The sequence below is a fragment of the Notechis scutatus genome, chromosome Z (genome assembly GCF_049901735.1).
Source record: "Notechis scutatus isolate UNSWTSFEM ecotype Mainland chromosome Z, rNotScu1.2, whole genome shotgun sequence".
NCBI classification, from domain to species: domain Eukaryota; kingdom Metazoa; phylum Chordata; class Lepidosauria; order Squamata; family Elapidae; genus Notechis; species Notechis scutatus.
The window spans coordinates 52372827-52385244 of record NC_142025.1 but is presented as its reverse complement, the minus strand read 5'-3'; the positions used below and the strand labels follow the sequence as shown (position 1 = coordinate 52385244).

At 42.8% G+C, this 12418-nt stretch overlaps 1 protein-coding gene across 1 annotated transcript in view; it reads right to left on the bottom strand.

Annotated features, from left to right (window-relative positions):
- The window catches only part of CMTM8 (CKLF like MARVEL transmembrane domain containing 8), a 44754-nt gene extending 42452 nt beyond the window's left edge, over positions 1-2302 (bottom strand). Inside the window, exon 1 of the mRNA XM_026686578.2 lies at positions 1164-2302. Coding sequence (XP_026542363.1) covers positions 1164-1328 — 165 coding nt within the window. The 5' untranslated portion in view covers positions 1329-2302. The remainder of the gene's footprint in view (positions 1-1163) is intronic.
- Between the last annotated feature and the right edge of the window lie 10116 nt (positions 2303-12418).

The window sequence follows — 12418 nt, the reverse complement described above, 5'->3', positions numbered from 1 at the left end:
CGGAAAGACTGGAAAACTCTTCTAGCTTTTCAGTAATGGCCCATAAAGCAATAATTTTATCTTTCTTTTCCGCAGGACAGGGGAGAAATATATAGGAAACCTATTTATTATAAAATTTCAGGGAATAAGTTTATTAATCCTTAATTTGCTATATTCTTTGTTGTCTTTGATGTAATTGACAAATAGATCTACCGTATTTTTCTGAGGGAAAATATTGTATCTTATAACATTGTATCATACATGTTGCTTGATTATATAATTTGCACAAGGATTGGCAATATAAAATGGTTTCATCAATAGTCCTCAATATCTGAAACAACCTGAAAGTTGTGCACATATTCAGGGTATTCACAATGTGAATTGAATATGTTTGGGGGGAGGGGTTGCCTCCAAATCAGTCTTGGTGACTACATGAACAACTTCCTGCAATATTCTTGGCAACATTTTGAAGGGGTGGACTATTGTCTTCATCTTAGGGCTAATTGCCAAAGTTGCTCCAAAGTCACCCAGCTGGTTTCCTAGCAATTAAGGTGCTCCCAGTCCTTGTACCTTAACTGTTAGACCAAATCACACAAGTGAATAAATGATATCCTTCGTAGTTTTTAAATATGGCTGTTTTCAGAAAACGTATCATATTATGTTGACTTATGTTGCTTAGATATTTAAAACACCCTTCTGAATTTTACGGCCTCACCTGTAGTAAAACTTAAAAAGGATATGTGGAAAGAAATGAAAATAGCAAAAGGACATAATTTGAATGGTTTTAGAAGAGGGAGAAGGCTGCCTAAATTTAAAGATTCCTCCTGACTTTTAGCCAAATGCTCTTTCTTGCTGGCTATATTTGCTGCGGAAGGTATTTGTGGTCTGCTTTGAGGGAAGAGTGCTGGGAATAAAATGGACATCTCAAATCCTAGTAGCTGTGTTAACAAAGTTAAAAGAAATAACCAGGTTTCCGAATTGCAAACCATACTGACCAGTAAGCTAAGCACGTGGGCTGCGTACGCAAAGCCCCTAAGGCAAAATTGTGCTTCAGATAACGTGCGAATACAGGCTTTTTTTTTTTTTGGCGTTTTGTTTATATTCCAGAAGCCAAGTTTGTGAAACTTGTTTCTACCCAACAATTTCCATTGCTTACGACCGCCCCTTGGGAGTGCTAGACTTACTATCTCAACCACCATAAGGACTCCAGGAATCGTCTTCAGAAATTCTTTGTCGTAGGCGAGCGTGTTGGATCTGGACGTGAAAGTAGCCGCAAAGGAGCTCCTGGTTGTGGTCACCATATGGGAACAAGCGCGCTCCTGGTGGCTCTCGCGGGGCAATTGTTCCATCTTCAGCGGCAGCAGGGACACCGTCGAGAGTCTGAGTACCAGCTGTCGCAGCCAAAGGCAGGCTCTTCAATTCAGAGGTCTGGACTTGTGGCCGAAGGCTGGCGTCCGGAGAAGCAAATTATGCGCAGTGTTCTTCGAAAGTGCAGGTTTTAGCACAGCATCCGCAAGCGTCATTTGTGAAAAGCCCCGCCGGCGGGACTCCTGGGGTCAGAACTAAGGGGACGCATGCGGGCAGGAAGGGGAGAGGCCTCCGTCACCTGGGACCGCACAATTTGGGGAGGGGTCGGGGGAAAGGAAAAATGAGAGTTCTACTAGTTCTAACCTGTAGTGCTGTCTGCTCCAAATTGGCTTGGTTTGGAATTTTACCGAGCTAACAAGAAACGTTATCTTGACCGACTTCACTATTAATTGGGAACACTTATCTGGGTAAGCGCTTCTGAAGTCAGTTCGAATTCCGAGTGGTAAAGAGAGATATGGTTGGGTCGATCAGAGAGACCTTGAAGGATTACATCAGAAAATGCATAATCAGTATCTCCTCCACCTTTTTCTGTTCTTCATTATGATTGTTAGCGACGAGAATCACAAATTCAAAATCAGTTGCAGATATATAGAAAGGCTCCCTTGTTAAGGAAAACTTTATGTTCTCCTTGATTTTTACTACGCTTGGTTTGCTTTGTTAATAGAACAACCGCCCCACCTAAGCAGGACTTTCAATATAACACTTGAAAAAATTTTGTGAGCCATTTTGAGTTTTAAATAGTTTTTAAGGCAGGTTGCAGATTTTAATAGTAGTGAATGAAGTATGTTAATTGTTTTTTGAACACAGGCGTGTACTGTATGCTTGGCAAACTAGCCATACAAAAACTCGTTCAAACTCCGCATAAAAAATGAACACTAATGCATTACCCCTGATGTAATGCCAACTCCCAATTTATCATGTGGCATTCCTAGTACATGGATAATAAAACAGGCTGATATTCAATAGAATTGTAGACTTTAACAAAGTTAAATATATACTTATCTTCTTTGAACAATCTATAATTCCATGGCTATTAAGCTATATTTGGAAGTTAAAAAAGTATAAACGCCTGAAAGAGCAAATTATCTCTTTAATTTTTCTCACAGAAATTACATGATCCTGCCCATGCAGTCACCAAGAGTTGGTTTTAAATAAAAAGAAACATTATTTGTAGTATGTAGCAATTTTCACACTGGATGGTTTTCAATCAAATATGAAATTCCCACAATAAACTAAATTTGCCCAACAGTTTATTGAACGTATAACTGTTGGTTTAGACAAACAAACATACTGTATTTTGGCTTGAATCCAGCCTATAGTGTTTGCATCATAGCAATTGCAGTTCCTAGTTGCTTATCTCATGACTAATTAAAAGCACATGTTATAATCCTTCAAGGATTTGCAGTTTCCTGCCTGGTGCCCTCCCCACTGCTGATTAGGAATTATTGGGTGGGGGGGATAAAGGTTTTTTTAATTCAACCTTTATTATTTTTATAAATAACTGAGGGCAGATAGCATATCTAATACTCCTCCTATTTTCCTTACAACAACAACCATGTATGGTGAGTTGGATTGAGAGAGTGTGACTGATCCAAAGTCACTCAGACAGCTTTCACTGGAACTCACAATCTCCTGTTTTCTAGACTGATGCCTTAATCCAAAACATCTACATCATTTAATCCAAACATCATTTAATCCAAAAGTTGGATAATGAAATGTCTGCAAACAACCAAACTGAGCACAAAGTATTCCACATTAAGTATTCTAGAGTTATGTCCTTTTCCAACCTGATACCCTCCATATGTATAATGACAAATTATTGTCATCCTCCCTTGTAAGGCTGCTACAGGTCAGGAGTGGGTTGCTCTTGTCCTAGCTGCTTGGACTGAGTCTGTCTAAAAGGCTGATTGAGGTGGCTTTTCCCAGCTTTCGACTCAGTCCTCAGCCAGGATGGACGCAAAACACTGCCTCTCCTGCCTTTAACTTTCAAAGGCAGTCTCTATTGAGAAATTCAACAAAAATCAGGAAAAAAGCCTCAAAATTCAAAACAACACGGCTCTGACTCTCAGCTGTTTCTTGGTGCCGTGCAACAGCTGAGAGCTGCTCTGGCACTCTGGAGCGGCTGGGCCTCTGCAGCAAAGAGGAAGCTGCAGGAACCAAGCGGCAATTTTGAAGTGTGGGCAGCATCGGCCCACAGTATCCTGAGCTGTGGGGCTAATTCCAAGCCTCCGCAATAAAGAGGAGAGTCGCAATTTGAGCGGCCAGCCCAGCAGCTGCCCTTGCTTTCCAGGGAGCAGCCAAAGGTCGGGGAACCTCCATTGGGGTTCCTCGGTGAAGCAGGAAGCCTTGTGGCCACAGGTGGCCATTTTGAATTACCTTGTGGCTGGCGGTGGCCATTTTGGAAGTCTTCTAGGCCTGAGGTGGCCATTTTGAAGAGACTCAGCCTGATCCTCCAGTCCACTCCAGCGCCTGGCCAGCACTAGGCCTTAACCTCTCGCCGTTGCTGGGCTGAAAATGAAGGTTAGAAGCTGTTTAATTTATTTCATTCTGGTGGGGGACCTGTCCCTAACTCCAAGGTAGACCAGGGCCCCCAGGCTTCAGGCCATGCCTGGTCCATATTTAATAGCCCTATTAGGCCCCAATGGGTATGAGTCCCAGTAGGAGGTGTTAAAACCTATTGAAGTTGCATAGGGCTGAAGAAGAGTGGTTCTTGGAGGTTAGGGATGAGTAAAAAGATATCCCTTAGTTTTTTTTTTAAAAAGCCTTTGTGCGTTCTCCTTGCAAAGGACTGTTAGTCCAAGAAGGCCTCCTGCTTTCAAGATGGTAGATACCCCTAGAGGCAACAGGACCTTCAGAGCAGCAAAATCCCACAGGGCAGCTCCATCTGCTTCAAGTACTAAACAGTGAAAGCAGCCAACTAAGAAGGCCTCTAGGGCAAAGGAGAAGAATGCTTCCAGGTGTCAGAAGGCCACAGAGAAGGCCAAGGTGCAAAAGGCCTCTAGGACAAGATCTCCAGAAAAGAAAACATCTCTTGCTTTGCATCACAGTGAGGTTGACTTTCAGGTCAGGAACCTGGACCTTCCTCCAGGAACATAGCCCAAACTTGGTCCCCTGATGCAGCTGGAAGGGAGGCCTCTCCTCATCCCTCTGCTGAGGGAAGTCATGGTGATCCTCATGGGGGATTCAGAGCTGTTCATTGGCAAGATCGAGAATGCAGTAGGCCTGGAATGGAGGCCACTTTTACACCCACTGCTGTTGGTCTTAGACCTGCTGGGCCTTCTGAACCAGATGTCCCGGTTAATCTACAGCTCCTGATTGATAGGGCTATCAGAAAAGGTATCTCTGAAAGTATCCATAGGTTTCCCGGCATTCTTCAGTGGCATCTGAGGTTTCGGTGACACTTTCCTGGGATCAAGAGGCTCTACTGTCAGAAAGGGGTTTCTTGATTCAGAAACGTGTGTCTCCTGCATCAGCCTCTGCTCCATCTGTGGCTGCTGCTCATTCCTTTGATTGGCGAACCAGACAAGAGAGAGTCTGATATGTCTGAGTGTGAGGGTGTTACCCCTGAGATCCTAGTGTTCACAGGTTGTTTCAAGCATACATTATTTACCCCCTTGCTATTCAAAGCCAAAAACATGGCCAATCTGAAGGATGTGGATGAGGAAGAGGTCGCTGCTCAGCTTCCCACGGAGTTGGATGTTCTCTTCGACAAACCTACGGTGAGAAAGGAGCTCGTCCCATCTCCTAGGCTTTTTCTGAAGGTCGTTCAGAAACAGCTGGAGTCTTCTGCTACAGGGCCCAAACCCTTGTTGTCGGACTGCAGGTTTTTCTTTTTCTTTCTTTTTCTTTATTAAGCAAAACAAACAAACAAAAACAAAAACAAAAGATACATTAAAAATATTGAACATGGTACAATCCTCTAACATCCATCTTTGTTCATTACATTGCTAATTCCAATAATAATAATAATACATATTTTTATTCTATATACATTTAGTCCTTATTCTCTTGATCCTTCCACTTCTCTAACCAACTGTAAAACTTGCCCCATATTTTATAATAATCCGATTCATCCTTAATTTTTAATTCCTTTATCAATTTGTCCATTTCTGTGCACATCCAGATTTTCCTAATTATTTCAAATTCATTTGGAGTGTCTTTACTTTTCCATTGCTGTGCGTATGCCAATCTCTCTGTGGTAATTATATGAATTATTAAATATATATTGTCTTTATCATATTTTCTCGTATTAATCAAAAACAAAAAGAACTCCGGTCTATATTCTATTTTCATCCTACATATTTCTTCTAGCCATTTCTGTATTTTTTGCCAATATTTTTGGGCCTCTTTGCAGTTCCACCATAGATGGCAATATGTTCTTTTTTCTTTATTGCATTTCCAGCAAGTGGGGGAGAGTTTTGAATACATTGTTGCCAATCTTGATGGGGTTATGTGCCATCTGTAAAATAATTTATACAAATTTTCTTTTAAGGGTATGGCTAATGTCATTTTTTGTTTCTTTTCCATAATATTTGCCAATCATCTAAATTGATGCTATAACCAAACTTTTTCATCCATACCACCATCATTTCCTTTCTTTTTCTTCTTCTAATTTAAATTCCAATACGATTTTATAGATTTTTTAAAATATTTTCTTGTCAGTTCCTAATATTACTTCATCTATTTTTGTTTTAGTTCTACTAATTCTCCAATCTTTCTTATCCCTTAAATATTTTGATTGGAGTTGCAAATAGGCCCACCATTCCACATCAATTCCTTGATCCTTCAAATCCTGTCTAGATTGTAATTCCCCTTTTGTCAGGCTACAGAACTTTTCCCATTCAATTAACAAGAATGAACTTCTGAACACCAAATGTATCAAAAGGAATCCTTTATTGAGATGAGACAATTCATGTAGGAGTTCAAAGCAGCGTCTGAGGTCCCTCAGGCATACAGGGATAAATAAGGGAAGTTAGAAACCCCTCCCCTTATCTTGATGTGTATTTGGTGAAACAAAAGCCAGTAAGTTAATTCCCCCCTTCTGTAGAAAGGATCTTTTTCACAGTTTCCCAGGGCATACCTAATTTCCCCACCCCTTTTTAAAATGTACTTTTCCAGAGATTCCCAGGACACATCTCACTGTGGATTTTTTATGATCTTCTCATCTCCTGGCTATGCCTCTCAGAGGTGATAGGTTCCGGCCATCTGGGTTTTCTCCCTCCATTGTATCGTGTGGGTTATACAAATTCGATATAAGATTAATTATATTCAGGTTACATCAAGAAAGGATTTCTTTATCAGTCTCCCCCCCGCTTTTCTTCTTCCACTGAAGAAATGACAGATACACGGATCTGACATCCTGCCCTCCTTAAAAAACAGATAGGTCTACCTGGAAAAAACAAAAAATCATGCATTACATTTGCAATTCAGGATGGTTTATCAGGGTATTTTAGGTGAAACTTTCATAGTAATGTGGGTGCTATTATGTGTCGTTTGGCTACCCACTCATTTTCTGAGGAAGGAAGATGTTTCCAAGCTACTAAATATTGTATGGATCCACAGTAAGTGCGTGAATCAAGGATATCTTTAATTTCAAAATGTTGTTCCCCATGTACCATGATGGGGGTTGGAGGTGTGGGGGGGGGGTTTGAGGTTTGAAGTGGTCTCCGGTTTGAGCAAGCTACAGTGAAATACTGGATGAATCTGCCTAAGTGTTTTTGGAAGTCGAAGCTCTACCGTCACAGGGTTAATAATTCTGGAGATGGGGAATAGGCCAATGAATTTTGGTGCTAATTTCATAGAGGGTTGTAATGATTTTAAGAATTTTATAGACAAATACACACGGTCCCCAAACTTGAAAGGTTTAGGTTCGCAACGTTTTTTGTCTGCTTGAGTTTTGAAAACTGCTTTAGCTTCCTGTAAAGATAATCTTACCACTGCCCACATGGCTTGTAAGTTATCCATCCACTCCTTAAGGGAGGGGATTTCAGGATCTTTGGTGGGTAGTTCTGGCATGGGGTTGAATTCTTGGCCCGTGGCTACCTGGAATGGGGCAAACCCCGTGCTACTGTGGACTGAGTTATTTAAGCATCTTAAATATTGTTCTAATACGCTGTTAACTCTGTCGAGCCATCCGTTTCAGGGTGACTTGATGATGACAATCCTGGGTGGAGCCTAATAGGTTTAAAACCTCCTGCCAAAATTTGGATGTGAACTGAACACCCCTATCTGAGATAATCCATTGGGGAGCTCCATGAAGGTGATAGATGTGTATTAGAAACATCTTTGGCAGTTGGGATTTTTTGGCATGGAATAAAGTGAACCTGTTTGGAAAATAGATCAGTTACAACCCAAATGGCAGTATTTCCAGCACTTTTGGGAAGCTCCACTATAAAGTCCATAGAGATCTCTTTCCAGGGTGCAGAAGGGTCTGCTACTGTTTGTAAAAGTTCAGGATATTTTCCTTGTCTTCTCTTTGCAGCAGCACAGGTGGGGCAGCTTGCAACATAATTTTCAATGTCCTGTTTGAGGGACGGCCACCAAAATTGACTTTTGATGAGGTGCAGGGTTTTTACAAACCCAAAGTGTCCTGCTATTTTGGGGTTATGGCAACGTTTCATGAGGTCGATTCTCTGGCTTGAAGGGACATAAAATTTGTTTTCTACCCAAGCCAGTCCATCTTTGAGTAAACAAGCATTTTTGTTAGCCTGGAGCCAATTGTCCTTAAGTAGTTCCTCCTTAAATATTGACGTCATTGTATCCTCAGTCAGTGATGATTTTTTTTCTCTTGTGCCCGGGTGATTCCTCTGGCTGCTAGTTGGGTCTGTTGGATCATTGGTTTTATAACCTCAATCTTTTTCCTGTTGTATTGGGGTTTTCTGGACAGGGCATCTGCCATGAAGTTCTTTCCCCCAGGAAAATATTTGAGAGTGAAATTAAAACGTTTAAAAGTATTGAGCGCACCTTGCTTGTTTTTCAGAGAGTTTCCGTGGATTTCTCAGGGCTTCCAGATTTTTGTGATCAGTCCATACTTCAAAAGGGATTTGGTTTCCTTCCAGGAAATGTCTCCATGTAAGCATTGCCCACCGCACAGCATATGCCTCTTTCTCCCATATCGTCCATCTTTGCTTGGTTTCCATCAGTTTCTTCGATGTATAAGGCGCATGGTTGTAATTGTCCACTTCCATTCTTTTGGAGTAGGATAGCTCTAACTGCAACATCACTAGCATCTGCTTGGATGAGTTGTTCAGGATCTGGGTTCTTAAGGACCGGTTCTGCTGAGAATAGATGTTTGAGTTTTTCGAATACCGCTTGGCATTCCATTGTCCAGATAAGGGGTTGCCTTGGTTTGGGTTTCTCCCCCCCCCCCCCTTCGTTTTTAGCAAGTTTGTGATAGGGAGGGCGATGTTTGCAAAAGCTGGAATGAATTGGCGATAAAAGTTCACAAACCCCAGGAAACTTTGCAGTTGTTTGCGGGTGTGCGGTGGGTCCCAGTCCATTACAGCTTTTACTTTCTGCGCATCCATCTCTATTCCCTTGTGGGATATTCTGTACCCAAGTAGTTAATTTTTTCTTGGTGGAATTCGCATTTAGAGAGTTTTGCATATAGTTTAGCATCTAAGAGTTTTGTGAAGACTGCACGGAGTAGATTGATGTGTTCTTCCATTGTTTCCATGTAGATTAAAATATCAAGATACACTAGAACCCCTTCATATAAAAATTCATGAAGGGTTTCATTGATCAATGGCATAAACACGGCAAGCGCTCCTTGCAGTCCAAAGGGGAGCACTTTAAATTGGTAGCATCCCAATGGTGTGCTAAAAGCTGTCTTCCACTCATGTCCTTCCTTTATTCTTATGCAGTAATATGCCTCTCATAGGTCTAACTTAGAAAAAAAAATTCCTTTTGAGAGGTGGGCTAACATGTCCTTCATGAGGGGGAGTGGATACATATGCTCTATGTTTAATGTTTGGTAATCCACACACAGACGCATGGAGCCATCTTTCTTTTCACGGAATAACACTGGGGCAGCTATTTTTGGTCGGACAGGTTCGATGAACCCCCTTTTTAAACTTTTGTCGATAAAATGCTCTGTGTTCTTTTAGTTCTCTGGGAGACAAGCAGTACATTTTTGATTTTGGGAGTTTAGCCCCTGGTAGGATTTCGATAGCGCAGTCTGTGGCACGATGGGGTGGAAGTTCATCACAAGCTTCCTCGCGAAATACTTGGGCCAGATCCTGGTATTCATTGGGGATGTTAATGGGTTCAGCCAGCTGTCCGGTCATGGCTGACTCTCTGTTCTCTGTCCATTTCTTTATCCTTTCCTCTGAGCTATTTGCAAATACTACGTCTCTCTGGAATTGTATGGTTCCTCTCCTCCAATTTATTTTTGGATTCCATTTCCGCAGCCATGTGAGACCTAGGACTAGCAGCTCTTCCATTCCTGGGGCTACAATGAATCTCACTATGGTTCCCTAATCTTATTTTCAATGGTTCTGTGGTAAACCTAGCTGGCTCCCCCCCACCCCACTATAGTTCCATTTAATTGGCAGAAAGCGATGGGATTTTCCATTTCTTTCAGTTGGATCCCCAATTTCTCTGCAAGGGAGGGATTTATTAGGCATCGGGTGGATCCCGAATCCAGCAATGCTGTAACTTCCTCCCCCTTCCCTCAGCTGGGGATAAATAGTCTTAGGGGTAGAGTGATTGGTTCAATTGGGTTGCTTACCAGCGGGTCGTCTTCTGGATCTCTTTGGGACTAGCTCAGGTCCCCTCGGAGCATTGGGGGTTCTTCCTCTGGGTTGGGGGGATTGGAATCCCACAGCTACTCGGCCTCTCAGGGTAGTCTCCTTTCCTTGAGGGCTGGATGTTCCAGGTTTCCCTCTGATGGGTGGTCTGGCTTTCTGGCAGGGGTTTTCGAATGGCATTCTGCTGCGCGGTGTTCCTCCTTTCCACACTTAAAACAACCAGACATTGTTAGAGTCATGGTGGTTTGGGTTTCAAAATTCCCCATTTCCCCAGGGGTGGGAATCTTTTCCAAAACTTGCCACACCGTCATGTCTATCTCTGCCTCCTCTGCCATCATGTACCATTCATGCAGGAGGTTTGGGGCCCCACGGGCCAGGCAGGCAGCGTATAGGTTGCCATTTAATCCATCTTTGAACCAACAGACTAGGATATCCTCTGGCCAGTTGACTCGGCCAGCCAGGTCATGAAATTCCTCGGTGTGTTCAGCTACCGGGCGACGGCCTTGCTTTACAACTCTGATGCGGTCTTGGGCTTTTCTATCGGCGAGAGGGTCTTCAAAGCAGTGGCGTAGAGCCATCATGAAGCGGTCAAGGTTCCTTAATTCTGGGGCATTGACATTGTGGAGCGTCACCATCCATCTGGCTGCTGCCCCTTCTAGGGCCAGGGTGACGACTCGTACTCGGGATCCCTGGGTTTGGAAATTCTGCCCATATTCTTGCATGTAGGTGAGGACTTGCAACAGGAAAAATCTCAGTTTCTGGAGGTCCCCATCAAATTTTACTCCCAGGGGTGGGACCTTCCTCTGCAGTTGTATGTCTCTGGGTTGGCCAGGGTTAATCCTCTGTTCTGGGGCATTTAGGGGTCAGGTACCTGGTATAGCTGCTCGTTCTTCATCTTTTCCTGCTGCCCGATCATTCTCAGCTGAATCCTGGGTGGCGGCTCGGGTTCTCTCATTTTCTGGTTCCCTCGCTCTCCTGCATTGGCGTCCTAGTGCATCCCTCACCTTGAGATTCTCAAGGGCTTCCTTCATGAGGCAATTTATGTACCGTCTCAGTCGGTCATCGGCCGGTGGCTCCTCGTCCCATCCTTCCTGATCCGATAGGGCCTCCAGCTCCAATTTCCATCCGGGTTTACAAGTGCCCTGGGTGAGGGTTACTCCCCTGGTTCTTCCGTCCCAGCTGTCTCTCTTTCCGATGCCTATAGACCACCGGGGCTTTGTGGAGGTTTCGTAGCAGCTTCGCTATCTTCGATGGGGTGCACCAAGTCAGTATCTGGCTGGGTACCTGTCGACATTTCTCCCCAGCATTCAGCTTCCCCTTGGTCCTTGCTGTACTCAGACATTTTCCTTTCTTTCAGGATACCCTCGGTAGAGTGAAGGTGTTTTTTTTTAAATTCCTCTCCAGGCTGACCTCTATTGTAGACGCTGCTTTATGTCAGGCTACAGAACTTTTTCCCATTCAATTAACAGGAATAAACTTCTGAACACCAAATGTATCAAAAGGAATTGTTTATTGAGATGAGACAATTCCTGTAGGAGTTCAAAGCAGCGCCTGAGGTCCCCCAGGCATACAGGGATAAATAAGGGAGGTTAGAAACCCCTCCCCTTATCTCGCTGTGTATTTGATGAAACAAAAGCCAGTAAGTTAATTTCCCCCTCCACCCCTTCTGTAGAAACGATCTTTTTCACAGTTTCCCAGGGCATACTTAATTTTCCCCCACTCTCTTTTTAGAACTAACTTTTCCAGAGATTCCCAGGATACATCTCACTGTGGAGTTTTTATGATCTTCTCATCTCCTGGCTGTGCCTCTCAGAGGTGATAGGTTCCGGCCATCTGGCTTCTTACCCTCCATTGTATCATGTGTGGGTTATACAAATTCAATATAAGATTAAATATATTCAGGTTACATCAAGAAAGGATTTCTTTATCAGTCTCCCCCCCCCCTTTCTTCTTCCACTGAAGAAATGACACGGATCTGACACCTTTATCATTTATCTTCATAGGTGATAATTTTTCCTTGTCTAAATAGATGTGGATGCATCAATGCTTCTAAAATTGATAACCAAATAGATGTTTCTACATAAATCTCTCTTTTAATTTTCTCCATCTATTTAAAAGTCTGTCTAACTTTGTGTCTTTGAACATAACTATAGCCCTTTTGATTTATCCTGCCAAAGGAAGGTATGCCATCCCAACTGCAAATTGTAACCCTCTAATGTTAATATTCTTTTATTTCTATAGTTTATCCAATCCTTCACCCAAATTAAAATTGCAGCTCTATAATACAGTTCCCAGTCGGGTAGGCCAAATCCTGCTCTTTCTGT